The sequence below is a fragment of the Mytilus californianus genome, unplaced genomic scaffold, assembly GCF_021869535.1.
Source record: "Mytilus californianus isolate M0D057914Y unplaced genomic scaffold, xbMytCali1.0.p SCAF_14, whole genome shotgun sequence".
In the NCBI taxonomy this organism is placed as follows: domain Eukaryota; kingdom Metazoa; phylum Mollusca; class Bivalvia; order Mytilida; family Mytilidae; genus Mytilus; species Mytilus californianus.
In genome coordinates this window covers 33,930,084-33,951,233 of record NW_026262626.1, presented here as the reverse complement: position 1 = coordinate 33,951,233, position 21,150 = coordinate 33,930,084, and the positions used below count along the sequence as shown (strand labels likewise).

At 31.9% G+C, this 21,150-nt stretch overlaps 1 protein-coding gene and 1 long non-coding RNA gene across 3 annotated transcripts in view; both read left to right on the top strand.

The window, feature by feature from the left end:
• Positions 1–21,150, top strand: part of LOC127724640 (nuclear pore complex protein Nup205-like) — a 263,442-nt gene that overhangs the window by 136,323 nt on the left and 105,969 nt on the right. For both annotated transcript variants that reach the window (XM_052231664.1, XM_052231663.1), the window contains exon 28: positions 9,471–9,726. In XM_052231664.1, the coding sequence (XP_052087624.1) occupies positions 9,471–9,726 (256 nt within the window). The remainder of the gene's footprint in view (positions 1–9,470; positions 9,727–21,150) is intronic.
• On the top strand, positions 13,284–16,750 carry LOC127724818 (uncharacterized). The gene is made up of 2 exons (XR_007992730.1): positions 13,284–15,174; positions 15,257–16,750. It is a non-coding gene; the product is annotated as an uncharacterized LOC127724818 (long non-coding RNA).

Below are 21,150 nucleotides of genomic sequence, written 5' to 3'. Positions count from 1 at the left end.
TTCAGTTTTTGGCTTTTAACTCAAAAACCAAAGCATTTAAAGCAAATCTGACATGAAGTAAAATTGTTTATCAGGTCAAGATCTATCTGCCCTGAAATTTTCAGATGAATCGGACAACCCGTTGTTGGGTTGCTGCCTTTGAATTGGTAATTTTAAGGTAATTTTGCTGTTTTTGGTTATTATCTTGAATATTATTATAGATAGAGATAAACTGTAAAAAACAATAAATGTCGGCAAAGTAAGATCTACAAATAAGTCAACATGACCGAAATTGTCAGTTGACCCCTTTAGGAGTTATTGCCCTTTATAGTCAATTTTTAACCATTTTTTCGTAAATCTTAGTAATCTTTTACAAAAATCTTCTCCTCTGAAACTATTGGGCCAAGTTAATTATAGATAGAGATAATTGTAAGCAGGAAAAATGTTCAGTAAATTAAGATGTACAAACACATCACCATCACCAAAACACAATTTTGTCATGAATCCATCTGAGTCCTTTATTTAATATTCACATAGACCAAGGTGAGCGACACAGGCTCTTTAGAGCCTCTAGTTTTTTAATTGTGTAGAATTTATCTTTGTTTTAAATAAAGAGATATTTGGCATGAGTAAAGTTTTATCCTGTCAATTACTACAGGGAAAATTTAACATAAAATTGTTTTTCCCCATAAGTCTTTATTTAATTTGCCTTTTTTTTATTAAATGTGATGAATTTATCTATGTTTTAAATAAAGAAATACTCTACATGAGTGAAGTTTTATCCTGTCCAGTACTACAGTGAAAATACAACATAACTTTTCATTGCAGATAAGATATTAAACGTCACCAGAAGTTAACCAGTCAAATTCCTCTCCCCCTTTGTTTTCCTGTTTACCAGCTTTAGTAGCAATGTCCCCTTAAATTTCCAAAAATATTTTATAGCAACACCAACAGAATTTTTTATTGCTTTGAAACACCAAAGATACATGTTAACGACCCCAAAAAAAACTTTCTGCAATGAAATGCAGGGTTAATTTCCAACAACTGTCAACAATGGTCAAATCAAATGGAATATAAAAAAAAATCAACCATTTTTGGCTTGAAACTGAATGTACTATATTTTGGTGGTATTACACCTGAAAGAATTTTGACAATATAACGGAGTAAACTAAATGGATTTTAGTTCAGCAATCCTCTATTTCCTTTTCTCGAATGACTTTTTAATATATATAAACAACTTCTATCAAAAGGAAAGTAAAGCAATGTAGAGGAAGCTCAGTTAACACCTGTATGTAGAAAGTCATTATAGGCCTTTATCAGTACATACTATCAATATAAAACAGATCCTAAAAATATAAATATATATACTAAAAAAAAATTCTATAAGATTCAAACTAGTTATTTTTTTTTCTTTTAAGCTTCATGAGTATAATTATAAAAAAAAAAAACATAAATCAAAGTTAGTAAGAATTTCAGGCATAATTATGTTCATTAGTATAGGACATTGCGGCAGTTGTTTGGAGTTGAATTAATTATTTTTTGCTTGTTTTATGTTATTTAATATTCAATTCATACAAGTAAAATATGATCACACAATTTAAAAGTAAATATTGATACAAGTCTCTCTGCAAGCTGTCCAATAATACTGTTTAGAAATCTGTGTAGGCGCAAAACATTATTATCAAAGGTTTATATCACAGCATGATACATTATATAAACATTATAGTTTGAGGGAATAACCCATTTTACAGTTTCAGTAGGGATAATTATCTTTGAGCATCCTCTTTTATGCTCCATATTAAATATTTTGTTAATATTAAAATGCTGTATGCTGTTAAATAAAAAACATCTTCAACAATAATAATTGATTCCAATTTTAAATACAGTTATAAAAAAGTAAGATAGAAACAGATGATATTGGATTATTTTATATATGGTAGATAAATAATAATTTAACCCCTAAACTAAAGTGGTATAGTCGTGACTACCTATTGTCATGTTCCTACAGTCATGAAAGTCGTATGCTGAATCAAAAATGCATTTAAGCAAACCAATTGAACTATAATTACTATACATCTTTAAATATTTGTAAGTGAGGGACCTAGAATATATAAGTCAAGTCTGCAAATTATTCAAGAAAATTGCCTGTTCTCTAGGCCTCAAACACTAAAACTTCTAAATTCCATTTTCCTAACTTGAAATAAATTATTACAAGAATTTTTAACTGCAGTTATAATACATAGTATAAAATAATAGTATGTTTTAAACAGGTATTCAATTGACTTAAAGCATTAGGGTAATGAATCAAAATTCTAAATTTTAAGCAGACAGCAAAATAGATTGTGTAAATGACTTCTCAATTTGATGATGATTTGCTCTTCTGTTCACATAAATAAATAGAAAAAGGAGGTTGATATGAAATGGAAATCTTCCAATTATCATTCAGGGATATCAAATGTAATTATGACTTTCTGCATTTTGATTAAGCTTAAAAGAGATACTAGAAAAAATAATTTGAAATTTTGTATACAAATCAATGTAATGAAGAACTAGAATTTAAAATAAAAGACAAAAGGGATTCCAGAACAAAGTATAATTTTTTGTTGTAAAGTTTTTGGTCCACTGAATCCATTTAATTATCATAAAAACAAAATCAAAAAATTTATTCAAGAAATAGATATAGAGGATATCTGAACTCAAATCAATTTATCATAATTATTATATTGTGAACAGTCTTTCAACCCAGCCTATGAATTACAACTTTTTCCCAAAGTAGCCATCATTTTCTATTAAAGAACCAAAGTTTGCTATTGCATATAAAGTTTAACAAATGATTATAAATCTACTACCATAGTTTTTGTCTTTGGTGACTTTTATGTTTAATTTTATGTAGTATAAATTTAATTAAGCTATATTTATATTTTAAATATAAAATTTGAGTATTTTTTTTTTGTATTGAAAAAGAATGATTATAGATAAGAAAATATTTTAAAAACATTATCTTCCTGTGAAGACTTGATATTTCTTGCCAAGCATTGTACAGTACTATTGAAGAATTTCTTATCTTTTTTATAGTTTTGTAAAATTTCATTCAAGATTTATTTGAATAAACCAGATTATATTATAGAAGTGCTATAGATTTGATTGACATCTTAATGTATCATGATAATTATTGTCACATAAACTGCTGAGAAGAGCCTATTAAAAAAGCTCCGAGCATCCTCCGAGCATGCTCGGAGCTTCCTCGTAAGAATAAATCTATGATCCCTAATGTGGTCAGCGGTCACATGATTACTGCTCGAAATCGTCATTTCAACTTTTAATAACGGTCATTTTTATACGACCGCAAAAAAATTTTTGTGGTCGTATATTGGTATGACGTTGGCGTCGTCGTCGGCGTCGTCGTCGGCGTCGTCCGAAGACACATTGGTTTTCGCACTCTAACTTTAGTTTAAGTGAATGGATCTCTATGAAATTTTACCACAAGGTTCAATACCACAAAAGGAAGGTTGGGATTGATTTTGGGGGTTATGGTACCAACAGTAAAGGAATTAGGGGCCAAAAATAAGCATTTTTGTAACTTCCAGACATAACTTGTGTGTTAGTGTATTGACCTCTCTGACATTGTACCACAAGGTTCCATATCACAAAAGGAATGCTGGGATTGATTTTGGGGGTAATTGCCTGAAAATTTTAGGAATTAGGGGCCAAAAAAGGGGCAAAAAACAAGCATTTTTCTAGTTTCATGACAATAACTTGTGTGTAAGTGTATGGATCTTTCTGAAATTGTACTACAAGGTCCATATCACAAAGGGAAAGCTGGGTTTGAGTTTGGGGGTAATTGCCCTAAACGTTTCGGAATTTGGGGCCAAAAAGGGGCCAAAAAACACATTTTTCTAGTTTCCAGACAATAACTTGTGTTCAAGTGTATGGATCTCTCTGAAATTGTACTGCAAGGTACCATACCACAAAGGGAAGGCTGGGATTGAGTTTGGGGGTGATGAATCATAAGGGGGTTCAAAAAATTTGGGGGGGGGGGGATTTTTTTTTTTTTCCTTTTTTTTCTTTTTTTCCTTTTTTTTTTCTTTTAAAATTTTCCATTTTAAGTTGGTTATTTCTGATTTATATTTAAAAGCAAATAATAATGATATGGTAGGAGATACACACCAAACAGGATGTGTAAATTATTATATAATAAGTATTGTGCAATAGCAAGAAATTTTCAATTGCACAGTATTGCACAATAGCAAGAAATCTTCAATTGCACAGTATTGCGCAATAGCAAGAAATCTTCAATTGCACAGTATTGCGCAATAGCAAGAAATATCCAATAGCACAATATTGCGCAATAGCAAGAAATTGTCAATTGTACAGTATTGCGCAATAGCAAGAAATATTTAATTGCACAGTATTGTACAAAAGAAGATACTTCGTATAAATTGCTTATTTCTTGACCAATTTCAATGGGGTTTTATTCTTGAATTCTTGGGGTTCTTTGATATGCTGAATCTAACCGTGTATTTAGTTTTTGGATTTTGGGCCCCGTTTTTAAATTGGTCCACATTGAGGTCCAAAGGGTCCAAAATTAAACTTTGTTTGATTTCATCAAAAATTGAATTATTGGGGTTCTTTGATATGCCGAATCTAACCGTGTACCGGTATTTAGATTCTTAATTTTTGGTTCCGTTTTCAAATTGGTCTACATTAAGGTCCAAAGGGTCCAAAATTAAACTTAGTTTGATTTTAACAAAAATTGAATTCTTAGGGTTCTTTGATATGCTGAATCTAAACATGTATTTAGATTTTTGATTATGGGCCCAGTTTTCAAGTTGGTCCAAATCGGGGTCCAAAATTAAGCTTTGTTTGATTTCAACAAAAATTGAATATATGGGGTTCTTTGATATGCTGAATCTAACCATGTATTTAGATTTTTGATTTTTGGGCCCCGTTATCAACTTTGTCCACATTGAGGTCAAAAGGGTCCAAAATTAAACTTTGTTTGATTTCATCAAAAATTGAATTCTTGGGGTTCTTTGATATGCTGAATCTAACCATGTATTTAGATTTTGGATATTGGACCATAATAAGTGAATGTCCAATTTAAAATTTTTAAGTTCTTAGACCACATTCATTCTGTGTCAGAAACCTATGCTGTGTCAAATATTTAATCACAATCCAAATGCAAAGCTGTATCAAGCTTGAATGTTGTGTCCATACTTGCCCCAACTGTTCAGGGTTCGACCTCTGCGGTCGTATCAAGCTGCGCCCTGCGGAGCATTTTATTAATGTTTGAACTACAACACACTTGCAAACGGGATCCTGCAATAGAAGGTGAATATGTAATTCCCCATGTTCCACTCCTTTCGGTTTCCATTGAAAACCGTATCCACTACTTATTTCTCCACGAATATTAACATATTTCAAAGTTTTCTTCCATTTTATATTTTACTGCTCATTCTTTCGATAACTTTATCGATTGAAAACATAAAAACAAGATACCGGTAGTTCAAAGCCAATTAGAACTAATAAAAAAAATCATATTCTCCAAAACTAAAGTATCAATCATTACACATCCAACAGATTTGTAAGGGCCTCGAATGTTAGGTCCATTGATTCAAGTTGATGAGAAGACACAATAGACAGTGAAATAGAATTATTTTTGTATAGCTTTTCTTATAAAGCGTTTATATTTACAACGCAAATAGGCCCAAAGTAGAGATTTTTGTGAAATTTTACAAAATCGTCCAGACTTCAACCAAATTTAGGCTTGAGGAAAATAGAGCTAAAACTAAATATTCAAGTCACATATGTAAAATATTGTAGCAAACATGATGTTAAAAGATCTTTTTTTGTTGACCTATGGGCTCAATATGTATCCTGTCCAAAAAATCAATGGAAACCCAAGTGTTTTCATTGAAATTTCGAGGAAAATTAAATTGAATGCTATTTGTGATGTCATGAAAAGAATGCAAGTATGTAAATTTTTAACAAAAAGGCATATTTCCTATCTAGTAATTGTATGAGCTATAATTTATTGTGATATTGGTCAATAGTCAATAAATCTTTGTTTGAAATAGTAGCTCGAAATAGTGGCCATTTTTGGCCAAAATCCCAAATTTAAAAAAAAACTTCAATGGCAAAAAATGTCAAATTGTGTGAAAAAGTATTTTCTATGATTGTTGGAAGGGGCACATAGCCATCTGCCAGGGTTCATATGACCTTTAACTTATATAAGAAATTCTTGTTGCAATTTACTCAATAACTACAAATCAGATCTTCCTGATATTTGGTAATAAGCTTCATGTGAGGATGCTATACTGTTTGATGCATAATAACTACAAACTCTAATCAACTTCCTGTTAATGACTTCTTATATATTGTTACTAGAACTCAGATACAGTGTGGTAAATGTCCTCCTTCACACCATAACCCATAGTGGTGCTCCTATTAAGGAAGGGAGATATATAACATACATACATACTACAACAGGAAACTACATGTGACATATACTACATGGAATTATAGTTATCTCGTACCATTGTAAAGTCGTACCAATGTCAACTCGTACCACTAAAAAAAAACTCGTACCAATGCAAACTCGTACCACTGCTAACTCGTACAACGGTAAATTCATACCATTGTAAACTCGTACCAACTTATTTAAATGCATTTAAATGGTGTTTAATGATGAATATATACTTTAATTTCACTCAATACCTCTTAAGTCTGTAAAATGTATATAATTTGAAATTACAATGACCAATTTGTAGCTAATTTTCCTTGTCTTATTGGATAGAGAAAACCGTTGCAGATTGGCTTTGTTGTCTCCCTTGAATAGACTCTTTTTAAAACTTTTACTGACAACTATTTGATTTAATTTTTAATCATTCCAAATCAGTAACATTGAATAGATTTGGGTATTTTTCTATTGTTTCTAAAAGGAATTTTATTTAATGAAACAATTTATTTATTGTGTTTTAAAGGTTTAAAATTGTTTATGACCAACAGTTAGCAAGTATGAAATTTATTTTTATACAATATTTATCACATTTGAGCAGAATATGATCACGCCAATATGAAATAACAAGTTGATTAGTTAATAATCAACCAATAATCACACAATCAAAGGCATTTAATATATTTATTAGCATGGTAATTAAGAAATTACATTCGTATTTTTGTCTAAGTTTTCATTAAAATCTGGTATAATTCAAAGATATTTTAATTTTTGTATAAAGCTTAAAAAAAATAATCATAAAACATTCATATTTTTGTCTAGGTTTTCATTAAAATCTAGTATAAAATTCAAGTAATTCAACTTTTTTTATTTAGTTTACATTCGTATTTTTGAATATATTTTTAATGGTACGAGTTTGCAGTGGTACGAGTTCTGATTGGTACGACTTCCCAGTGGTACGAGTTTATGTTGGTACGAGTTAACTTTTTTGGTACGAGTTTACGTGGTACGAGGTTACAATGGTACGAGTTAACTTGCTTCCTACTACATGTATTGGTATCAGTATCGGATTCGATCCGGAACTTGTTAATCATTGGTAATATTAATTATGTTGAAAACAAAAGGATCTGGAATGGTGTAATTTTTAATCTACACCATTGTCGTATATAAGTTATATATAAAGTTGAATTCTTTGATTCGTTGTTTTTACGTCATGCTGGCTAACAAATTGGACCTCGTTATTTTAGTAGTATAGATGCAGTAACTGCTAGTAGTCCTTTGTTAATTTATGTATCATTGTCATTTTGCTTAGTTTGTTCTGTTACCTATTCTGACATTGGACTCGGACAGTTTTACTGTGCGTATTGCTGTGTGTTTGTTTATTCTACATTGGCTAGAGGTATAGGGTGAGGGTTGAGATCTCTCAAAACATGTTTAACCCTGCCGCATTTTTGCGCCTGTCCCAAGTCAGGAGCCTCTGGCCTTTGTTAGTCTTGTATGTTTTTTTAATTTAAGTTCTATTATATGTTTTAGTGTTTAGTGTGATGTCCATTTTCACTGAACTAGTACACATTTTTGTTTAGGGGTCGGCTGAAGCCGCCTCCAGTAGCAAGATTTTCTTGCTGTGTTGAAGACCCATTGGTGGCCTTGGGCAGTTTTTTGCTCTTTGGTGGGGTTGTTGTCTCTTTGACACATTCCTCATTTCCATTCTTCTTTCATTTTTCTCAGGAACTACTACTAGGAACCCTTTGAAATTTATTGTCTGTGTGATCATTTTCTGAGTCAGGGTTCGACATGTAAGGCTGTCAGATTGCTTTGGACAATTGAAAGTCATCATAGGGCAAGTTAAAGCTGGAGTGTACTTGGCTAGTAAAAATAAAAAGTTATAAACAGTGAAAAATGCCTAATCTAGCCTAAATCAACATAAATCATCATATCACCAAGCCTGACGTATTTTACTATTTCCCTTTCTAACTATAGACATTTGTTGTTGACGCCCATCAGATAAGACCTAGCAATTTTAAGAAAACTATCCGAGACATTATAATATAAATTTGAGATCGCTCTAAAATCATTGATTTTTGAAACCTTGAACAAAAGTGAAATAAAAGAAGATTAGACAATATATGTCCATAAATTTGACCCTGATATTTATTTATGAGTTTCCTCTTTCTCCGCAGTCAGCACTATCCTATTTAAGACTGTTAAGGAAAGAGTTACTGTGGGTAAAAATATACGAGATAGAGCCCCATCCAAATATTGATTCCAGGTTAAGCAAAGAGGTCCAGTGTTTTCATTGGAGAAAGAGAGAGCACATTACGTTTTATAATGACATTCCAGAGCCCTGTGAGTTAGGTAGCATAGCAGTTAACTCTGGGGTTCTTAACTTTCTTTTTAAATAACAGAAACCAAAAAAAAGGGGAAAAAGGGGAATAGGAGATTTATTGAATCCTGGAAAAAGAGGGAATCACAGATCGATTGTATTTATTTTTAGATACTGTAAAAGACAGAAAAATTAGTCATGGCAATTTAGACAGCAAACATTAAACACAGAAAACTGCAAAAATGTAGTGTTGTGACCCAAACCATATATCTTCTTTGAGCTTGCTTTTAGGTCACTGGTGAATAGGTGTGATTTAAGTGGCTTGTTTCAACAATTTCAACAATCCACTACATTTCATTTCTTTTCGAATTGCATATATATTGTTTGTTCCATTAACTCACACAAAAATAGGCAAGACAGGTCCATGTTGGCATGTCAGTTTTTATTATGTGATCTTGGTACTTAAGATTTAAAAATGATTCATTGACCTTGTATTCATTTCAATGCACTTGAACAGCTGTTCATTTATATATCAATATGGCAGATTTTTTTTTCAGGTGAGCAAGTTGCAAGTTTTTCCTTTGCAGACATATTTAAATGTTTGGTATAAAGGTTAAAACTAAACAAATTAACTTATAGACATTAGGATAACCAAGACAATCATGATTTGTATATGATATGAGGATTTTGCAGTCTAAACTAATATTGTAGGTGGCTGAAGAAGATGCCTTGACTGAATTGACAGCTCCTGTTTCTGGTACCTTTCTAACATTGATGGCCAATTTAAAACAATGTTTTGTAGTAGAGCAGTCCCAAGGAAATAGGGAAAGCTCTTCAAAATACTCAAGCTTGTTAGAGGACACAGGAAGTAAAACCCCATGGGTTCAAAGTTCTGGTTCACGTACACTGTTTGCAACATCACTTCAGCTTGTATTGAAAGGGTTAATTGACCATGTAATGTGTTCTGGTGAGTTTATCAGCATACATCTCATTTTAAGAAGTTTTATGCATTATCCATATGCAGAATATATGATGGGGTAAGCTTTTTTGAACATAGTATTGGTGTGCACCATGTTTGCCTTAAGTGGCTTTTTTACTTTCCATTCTTCTTCTCCTTCTTCTTCCACGTAAGGAACCGGATTCAAAACTGAATGTGATTGGTTCCGGCCGAAAACTTTGTTCATTGTTGGGCAACACAGAAAGTTCTCTCTTGGCTATTTACATTAGAAATGTTTGCAATATCATACATTTAACATTGGTTTTAGCATTTGAATTTTATTCGGCCTGGAAACTTTATTAAGGTAAAAAATAGGTTTTATGTGCATTCTACAAAGATATGCTGAGTTCTCATCATATCAAAGGAAAGGCAATTTCACAGCAGAAACATGACGCAAATAGCCTTCAAGGCATTTGGGCCCCCAAATGACTGAAATCATCATTTAAAGGCTAATAGGAGTAATTGCCCTTGAATACATATTTATCCATTGCATTGTATAATTTTTTTTTTAAATGCAAGGCGAGTAATACAGGCTCCTTCGGGCCTCTAAGTTTCACACTAAAGGTGCCTGTAATCCAGAAATACCTTGTTTCCATTCAAACTGTTGGCTGTTTTCCGTTTAATGGTCACGCTTGCAGAAAAATCTTCTACCAAGGTAAGATTTTTTTATATTTGTGAAATATTGACTGCATGTATTGAGTTGAATATTGGTGAGTAGGAATGATTTGTTCACAAGTCAACTAATCAGTTTTCTTTTCTTTTGTTAGACCTAACCATCCAGAAAATGATGACACTCAATATTACCTATGTTATCCTTTGAGTACGAAAATAATTACACGGTTAGCCATTCAGTTAGGAAATAATCCAGGAGTGAAACCCTGGGTCTGAAAAGTATTGCTTTCTGGACATACTTCATGATTACATTTTATGTCACTGTTGGTTCACTTACGTAGAAAAATGCATCACTGTGAGTCTGATTGATTTGTTATCTGTACGATTATAGCCAAGGAAATTTTGTAAAAAGCTTGGCATAGATAACGAATTTCAATAATGCAATGCAGTATTCAATTCTATTCATTAATCTTATGCTCGAAACAAAATATTTCCAAATCTTAAAATATCAAAAGTTGAACAAACAAGAAGGAGCAACAGCTTCAACCAGAATGATTAGATCACCATCTTTAGGAACACCACCATGCTACAAAGCATCTTTCTGGTTAAGCTAAGAATCAATTGAAAGATTTCAAACAATGCCAAGGTTAGATAGGGTACAATATATGAATATCTTGAGTTCTTCCCTCATGCAAAAAGACCATTTCTCAGATGACCTCAGGGTCGGTTATTCTCTCCAGGCACTCTTGCTTCCTTCACCAATAAAAACTGATCACCACGAATTAGCACAATAGTGCTGAAAATGGCATTAAACACTAATCAATCAATCAATCAATCAGATGACCTCAGTTTAGATTTATAGGATATAAATATTCAACTACATCCAGTTTAGTTAATAGAATTGAATTTGAATCATAACTTGTGTCATGCATAATGCCATGCTTAATGATTGACTGACTGATTGTTGTAGTTAACGCCACTTTCAGCATTATTGGTCACTTTTTATTGGTTGATGAAGCTGAAGTGCCAAGGAAGAACCATCAACCTTAGACAGGAACACTTACAATCCTAGTCAATTGAGATTGAAGTCGAACTCACAACTTCAGTGTTGACAGACTAGAGATACTAGATGTACTACTCAGACCACTGAGACCCCTCCACGCTTAATGAAAATGAAAGAACCAGATATAACTATTTTGAGGGATCTGTATGTGGTATATCGTAAATGAATATTTTGACTCCCTAGTATGTTCACAACCTCTAGTTGCAGTCTAAAATGTCTGGCACCATTGCTTTATTGCAAGTTTGGTATGGTGGATAATCAACAAACAGTGACCAGTTAATCAACAAAGACAACTTTTTAATGTTTTATAATTTTCTTAAATTGTACTAAGTTTAGAATAGAAAGCATATATCTTAAAGAGGAAGAAATTCGATTCCTAGTACATTGTTATGGAAACTCTGCAAACTCTATATTATTATAATTGATAGATTTATATCTTTTAAAAGTGTTTCTTTTTAATTCGAGGCTTTATAAATATGACTTGTTTGTGTTAAATCAAGACGATAAAAAATGACCATATAAGTTAGTGTGACAGTATTCTTGGATATAAGATTGGTTTATATTATGTTACATAAAAATAGACAAGTTTTAATTTAGTAATTATGCAATATATACCAATTAATTGCATTACTTATAAATGAAATATTATGACTTTATTAATGCATAAAAACTTATTTATTAGAGAAGTAAAGACTAATTTTAAAAGTAGGTGATTCCTAAACACACAGTTAACAGCGCCTGGTGATGATTTATGGCCTGACTGGTTTCAGACATTCTTCAGATCAATGATGCACCAGATAATTCTTCAAAGTTCAAAGGTAGAATGATTGATTAATAGTGGCTTTGAGAAGAAAAACTGGGAACATAATGCAAAGTGTCCAACCTTTTTCGGGAGTAAGACTACAGTGCACATTTTTACAATGAAATAAGTATAAGTCTCAAAGTGCAACGAAAGTGAGCCTACATTGATTTAAAATTACAATTATGGATTTTGTCCAGAAAGCAATGTTTTAAGACCCTGTGTTTAACTCGGGTACCACGATTTCCCGAGAATAACGAGAACAAAATAATATCCCGAAAACAAACTGATTTGTCCCGATAACAAGATTTTACATGGTGTTATACAGCTTAAATTAGTGTAACAGCATACAATTATAAGGTTTAAGACGTTTTAGTCGTGTATAATCAATAAAAGTACAAGTTATCTTCAGGAAGTCGATTTGTATGTCTTGTATGCAAATTCCTTGTTGAAAACAATATGGCGGACTAATTATTCATAAGGTAGATAATTCGACTTGAAAGCAAAGTACTGTGGTACTGTTGCCTCTCTGAGGATTTTTGTTGTTGAAATCGGCAATTTATTTGTGATTTGATGTATTATCTAATTGTGATAATTTTGCAACTGATCTGTGTTGATGCTATTTTATTAATTAATGTTAATGAATGAATTTATGTTTGACTCATTGACATAATACCACAATTACGTATGTTTCTCTCCGGATATATCAAATAAGAAATATAGAGATCAGATTATTTATTTCAAGTACAAATCCAATGTATACAATGGTATAATATACAAGAAATTTATCCAAAAAAAGTGAAGTACAATATATTTTTACATAGTCTTTTCAATCAAAATAACATAATTTGTTTTAAAAATCGAGAAATTATAAAATGTAACACGTCAAACCCATACAATCATTAATAGTCCTAAATAAAATATTCAAAATATAGCATCTATTTTTTTTCTTAAAATTTTGATAAGTGTTCTCTATTATTTATAACCTCATGTCAACATCTTTCTGTATAATACACATATACATACATATATAGGAATATCAATTCATAGTTTTCTATCAGATTTCAGATATATATATACAGTAGACTCCGGCAAATCGAATACCCAAAATGTCAGCTAAAAATATCCGATTACCCGATATATTCAATTAGACGATGAATGTATATTCATTGAATATTCTTCAATAATGAGTAGATGTAATCCCGAGATGTTATTAACCCTGACAATTGCTAAATATGTGAAAGGGCTGGAGGATTGATGGAGTGATTTTTATCAGTTACATCACCACGATGTTTGTGTAAAAAATAATCAGCTGATTATGTAATGATTAAATTTATTTGCAGTTTTTAAATCCTTTATTTATTAAAATAAATCAAATGTCCTGAAATATTTATGTGAATTATTATCTACCATCCATAGTTTGTCTTTATTTGTTTTGTTAGCAAATTAATATCCATTATTTACATTATCACACAGTGTGACATGTGATAAAACTAATTTGGCTATAAATAGATCTAAGCATGTCTGTGTAGAATCTCCAAACTAAAATCGTATTTGTTATAATATTATTTCTTTAAATAATCAAATTTAAATTTATGAAAATAATCATGATTGATAAAATATTATTGCATAAAGTTTACGTTTTCTGAAGACTATTTATATTTAGGTCATAGTTCTAGAGGCTTCCTCACAAATTTGTAAACATCCAAAATGGCGTCCATGACATGTGGTTACTTTTGCACATGTGAAAAAAATATATCTGACAAAAGTCAGATTTCTCTTGTCAAAAGGGATTTATATTTATATTGCAATAAATTATTCAGAAGGAGGTTAATTCAGTGTAGATTATATTTCTGATTCTGTGAACGTTTAGAGTTTAATCAAAATTCTCCAAACAGCAACGTCAACTTGTCAACTGAGTCTTGCATATTTTATAAATAAATTCAAACCATTTGAAGTAAAAGGGCATCTAATTCACATGACAAAGGAAGACAATGATTAAGGAATTGTTCCTTTTATTTAGTAAAAACAAAATCTTCTTGTCTGCAAGATTGTAAATTTGTAACTTCCGGGTCCATTTCCTGTCAGAAAAACATTGAAAATATCCGATTGTGCATGGTTTTGAACAAAATGACCTGAATATTCTTATCCGATTTGCCGATATATTCTTATATCCGATATTCGATTACACGATAAAATTAACATTAAACATATAGGGAAGGGTTTGGTGTTTTGAAATAATATTACAATAGCCTATATATTCGTTTAGCGGATATCCGATTAGGTGGAGTCTACTGTACAATAGAATTTATTTATTCACATGACCATTGGAGGTACAGAGAGTATGCAAAATATGTACACGAATATGCATCTATTTACAAAACATATATACAATACAAAATAATATACATTTTAGCCAGGAGGACTCAGATGTTTAATTATACACTTTATAAACTTACAATTAAATGTTATTTACATGAAGCAAGTGACTATTAAATATAAAATATTTATTGAAGCAAATTGTAATTTGTTTCTTCTAATTTTGAAAAGAGATCAAAGAAAGAGTTATGTATTTTTATTACACCATGAATAGAATTTTACATAAATGAGTTTGATTCTTTTTTTTTCAAGAATTTGAATGATTGTTTTCTCATTTTGTATTTTCTATATCTTTTAAATTATATACTTCCAACTTCTATATTATTTATTTTATTAAAGAAATTCCTTATGCAGTCCGCGGAAATTATTTATTTTATTAAAGAAAATTTAAAACTACAAAGGTATCCTGCACAAGGCACGGGCATACCTTATGCAGTCGGCGAAAATTATTTATTTTATCAAAGAAAATTTAAAACTACAAAGGTACCCTGCACAAGGCACGGGCATACCTTATGCAGTCCGCGAAAATTATTTATTTTATCAAAGAAAATTTAAAACTACAAAGGTACCCTGCACAAGGCATGGGCATACCTTATTAAGTCCGCAAAATTTATTTATTTTATTTAAGAAAATTTAAAACTACAAAGGTACCCTGCACAAGGCACGGGCATACCTTATGCAGTCCGCGAAAATTATTTATTTTATCTAAGAAAATTGAAAACTACAAAGGTACCCTGCACAAGGCACGGGCATACCTTATGCAGTCAGCGAAAATTATTTATTTTATTAAAAAAAATTTAATACTACAAAGGTATCCTGCACAAAACTAACTGATGCATTCAGCGGAAACATTAAAGTTATTCTATTCCCAAAAGTTATTTTTCAGATTAGGAAACAAAATCAGTAAGCAAATGGTAAGGATATGATATTTGACAATACAGATATATATTGAAATGAAGTTTATTCATTGTTCTTATGTCTCTGGATGGGTTTTTGTTTTTTTGAAAGATGTTGTTCTTTCATTTATCTTTCTTTTTCTTTGTCCTATTTTTTTCCCAAGGGATCTTGGTTTGATTACTGTCATTTTGCCATCGCTGGAAATTGACACTTTGTTGTCTTTAGGGACGAATCTCCTAAATCTTTTAAACAGTCTGTTTCTCTCCTTGCTGGTTTTATTTATCCAAATGTTTGTGGGTAGCCGCCAATCTATACTGCCCCGTGCTGACAATAGATCGGAGAAGGTCCTTGTATTGAGTCCTGATGGCATCCTCAATGATTTGTACCAAGTCCAAGAGAGGTTTGGATTCCCATGCAATGGACCTTTTGAGCACATGGTTTAAAGACTCACTGTTGTTGTTAGTCCATGGCTTATCGAAGTGGCCTTCAGGGAGATCGGTCTCCCATAGCTGATGGATATTCTTTTTCAGGCGGTTTTCAAAATATCTATGAAAGCTATTTGTTGATTCCATGGACTGCTTACTTATCTCCTCACTTTTGGCTTCAAAACAAATTATATCATCAGCAGTTAAAAGGCCAGATGTCCCAAAGATGGAGTCCAAAATGACATCTCGGTCTTTCTTATTGACAGCGTCGTCTATAAATTTCTGTTTGGCATTTTGTCGTAAGTGGCGCGTACATAAAATTTGTCCAGAGTGAGGAAATGCTTCTTTAACTGCGTTTATCAAACCTATTTCCTCAACAGTACCAAAGACCAGTTGTGAAGTATCAATACCGCGGAATTTATCTTTTAGATGATTGAAGAAATTGACGAAGCATTCAAAGTCACTATTGTTGTGTATAAATACGGGTCCGAGAAAAATGGGGGGTTCTGAAGTTGTTTCCATATTTTCTGCAAATATGTAATTTATGCTGTAAATACGTTTTTGTTTTATTTACTGTATTATTTATTAATATCGTTTAATGATTATTTGTATAATTCATATTATGACATCGTATTATATATATAATTATGTATTAATTGAAGAAAAATGATTGCATTGTGTAGAGTTGTTTACTGTTTATCTACTGCATTATTATAAATTTGTTTATTTGTCATTGCTTGAACCACATGTGTGTACTTTTGTAATACAGACTGTAAATAATAGGATTAAAATGTACTGATATCATTAAGGGACATCAATTGGAAATATATTAATTATCTTATTTCTAGGCGTTTCAATTTAACAATGAATATACATGTCATAAGTGTATATACTAATTAACAAGTTATTGCAAAAGGTGCTGGACATGTGTCTGTAATCGTTGTTAAGTGGAAAGATCATAAAGACATAATAAATATATCACAGATTACTTATATTATGTTTTAAATCAGGTATTGCATAATGTTACCTTCTAATGAGATAATACGGGTAAAATAAATATTGAATATGAAATTAAATAAACAGAAAACACACCAAAAACAAAAAAGGAAAAATTAAATGATATTAAATATAATTATATTTAAAAAAATGCCTACCTTTTCAAAGATTTCACCCCGTCGAACTCTCAATTTGTGAAACAACAATTCTCACATAGAAAACACAGATTAGCATCAGACCATTTCTCTAATAATAAATCACTCATGGGTACACATTTGGTGTGGACCCATTTCTCACAGCCAGTGCACTGAATTGCATCAATGACACAATCTTCAGTACATTTTATACAGGGATATATCATTTTTTTTTTTCTTCTTTTTTTTTTTTTTTTTTTTTTTTTTAAAGGTAATTTGTGGGTGGGGCTTATCTCGCCCTTTATTTCATAACACCAAGTTGTATTTCTGGCATAGTTCTTGCATGTCATCTTTTCTACTTTCGCTAAAGAGAAAGTTCTTTTTGTCTCTAATGTCTGGCCAGGTATTGAAGCTTTTACTGATTTCGGCGTAAAATTCAGGATTTTTTTTCTTTTTGACGTCTTTGTATGCCTGTAATGTGTCTGAAAACACCAGGACATACATGTCTTTTCTCTTCAACTTCAGTATGTAAGTTCTCTGTGGATGGTCGAAAACTATCTTTTCTACCTCATGGCTTTCTTGCTGTACCCTTTCCTTTCCTGTCGTGCTGGGTGGTGGTCGACCCTCGGCACCTTTAGTGCAGGCGGGATCTTCAGGGATATATCATTTCCTCTGACATTTTTGAAGAATAAGCAACAAAATTGAAAATTACTTTTTATATACCGATGTTAGTAAAATAATACCAAGCCATTGTCTTCATATTTCTTTGAAGAACAAAATTTGAGAAAATTTAGTATTCTGTATTGAAACAACACCAAGCTTTAGTTTAAAAAGAGATATTTCGAGAAAATTGTACAGTAATAACAGCATTTAATCATATCATAAGAAAACAATATAATTACTAAGACTTTGGATCCATGTTTTTTTAGTTAATAAATTGGACGAATCATAATTAATTGCATTAACAATATTTATTAAACACAATCAGATTATCCTATAAATGTAAAATAAAGAAAATTATTTGATAAGCTTAAATACCCGAATGAAGTTATAATAACTGTATTAACTTTTCATCATTTCAGGTTTTTTTTTTTATAGAATCTATTCTATAAAAGAACCAAACTTGCTATACTGACTTCAGCATCACTTTATTTCATTCTATGATCTATTTCAAGCAATAAAAAACACATAAAGCTTAAGTCCAAATACTATTTTACTAATTTTAAGCTCAAATTGGACTGGTAGTAACATATAGGTTATTCAAAGAAAACTACATATGGATATTATTATAAATGGCCTATATACTTATTTTATTCTCAATATCATTGTTGTATTTAATAATTTCTGTTAGGAAAACAAAGTGCTTACCAATAGTCATATTTCACCAGAGTTTGTTCATTGAATAAAAATATATTAGACCAAACCTAAGACATAATTGAGAAAATTGTCCCCCCTTTTTTCTTCAAATTGGAAAAGGGACATTTTTGGTATAAACCATACTTCTGTGGTACAACATAGATTATAAAGAGCAATTTATATATTTTTCAGCTGGATAACTTGCTTAACTCAGTACTTTCAATACTTTTATTTTTTTTAAGCTGTCTACCTTTTGAATAATTATGTCCGCCATATTGTTTTCAACAAGGAATTTGCATACAACACATAAAAATCGAATTCTTGAAGTGAAATTGCATTTTTATTGAGTAAAAACGAGTAATATCTTTAATTAATATTCTTTAATATTGTTAAAAGTAGTATAACACCATAAAAAATCTTGTTATCGGGATAAATCTCTTTGTTTTCGGGATATTACGTTGTTCTTGTACTTCTCGGGAAATCGTGGTACCGGTTTAACTCATGGATTATTTACTAACTGAATGGATAACCATGTAAAAATGTTAGTACTCTGAGAAGGATATCATAGGTAATATTAAGTGTCAAAGCTTTTTGGATCTTCAGTTCTAAGGTGCAGCCATTGGACAAAAGAAAAGAAAACTAATTAATTGACTTGTGGACAAATCATTCCTGCTCATTATCACCAATTTTTGGCTCAATACATGTAGTCAATATTTCACAAATAGAAAAAAAAATTAACCTTGGTAGGAAGCTATTTCTGCCTTTACTACCTTTATAAAACAGAAAACAGCAACAGTTTGCACGGAAACAAGGTATTTCAGGATAACAGGCAACGTTATAGTAGTAATGTATTTTTATCCCTTAAATTGCAATTGTTGAGACATTTAAAGTTTTTTTTCAATTACGGTATTGTCTTGCCTGCGACGAAAGTCAGAATGCAAGACAGGGATTACAATCCAGCAGCATATTTCAGAAGGAAGAAAGCCTGGATGCTTCATACCTTGTATGTAGATGCCTAATGTTATTAAGTTTCAGTCAGTCCATTGTCTTTGACCTTATTTTCATGGTTCAACGACTGCTTGAAAAAAAATTAAAAAAAATTCAAGCATTCATGTGACGTACTCTCTTATTATGAGTGATAACTGTATTTAGTATATATGGTATCATTGCCAGGTCTACATGTCTGTCAGACAGGGTTCACCTAACCTCAACCTTATTTCATGAAACAGTGATCAAGGTTAACTTTTCGTGGTCAAGTCTGTATCTCAGATAGCATAAGCAATAGGTCAACTTTAATTGGTGTATGGAATGATTGTAAGGTGTACATGTCTGACTAGCAGATTTCATCTGACCTTGACCTCATTTTTCATGGTTCTTTGGTCAATACTAAGTTTTTGTGGTTTGGTCTGTTTATCGGGTACTAATAGATCAGCTGTATTTGGTGTATTGTATGATTGTAAGGTGTTCATGTCTGTCTTGCAGGTTTCATCTGACTCTGACCTTATTTTCATGGTTCATTGGACAATGTTAAGTTTTTGTGGTTTGATCTATTTCTTAGATGCTATAAGCAAAAGAGCCACTATATTTGGTGTGAGGAATGTTTGCATGGTGAACATGGTGTCTGGCAGGGCTCATCTGACCATGATCTCTTTTTATGACCTATAATGGTTTACTTTTACAAATTGTGACTTGGATGCAGAGTTGTCTCATTGGCACTCATACCACATCTTCTTATATTTATGATCTCTTTTTATGGTTCATTGGTCAATGTTCAGTTTTCGTAAATTAAGTCTGTTTCTCAGATAATATAAACAAAAGGCTCACTATTTTTAGCTCACCTGGCCCAAAGGGCCAAGTAAGCTTTTCTCATCACTTGGCGTCCGTCGTCCGGCGTCGGCGTTAACTTTTTACATTTTGAACTTCTTCTAGAGAACCACTGAATGGAATGAAACCAAACATGGCATGAATGTTCCTTATGAGGTGCTGACCAAGTGTTGTTACTTTGTAGTGGATCCATCATCCAAGATGGCCGCCAGCGGGGGACTTAGTTTAACATAGGACCCTATGGGAAATACATACAAATGTCTTCTTTTAGAGAACTACTGAATGGAATGAAACCAAACATGGCATGAATGTTTCTTATGAGGTGCTGACCGAGTGTTGTTACTTTGAAGCCGATCCATAATCCAAGATGGCCGCCAGCGGGGGACTTAGTTTAACATAGGACCCTATGGGAAATACATACAAATGTCTTCTTTTAGAGAACCACTGAATGGAATGAAACCAAACATGGTATGAATGTTCCTTATGAGGTGCTGACCGAGTGTTGTTACTTTGAAACCGATCCATAATCCAAGATGGCCACCAGCAGGGGACTTAGTTTAACATGAGACCCTATGGGAAATACATACAAATGTCTTCTTTTAGAGAACCACTGAATGGAATGAAACCAAACATGGTATGAATGATCCTTATGAGGTGCTGACCGAGTGTTGTTACTTTGAAGCTGATCCATAATCCAAGATGGCCGCCAGCGGGGGACTTAGTTTAACATAGGACCCTATGGGAAATACATATAAATGTCTTCTTTTAGAGAACCACTGAATGGAATGAAACCAAACATGGTATGAATGTTCCTTATGAGGTGCTGACCGAGTGTTGTTACTTTGAAGCCGATCCATAATCCAAGATGGCCGCCAGCGGGGGACTTAGTTTATCATGGGACCCTAAGGG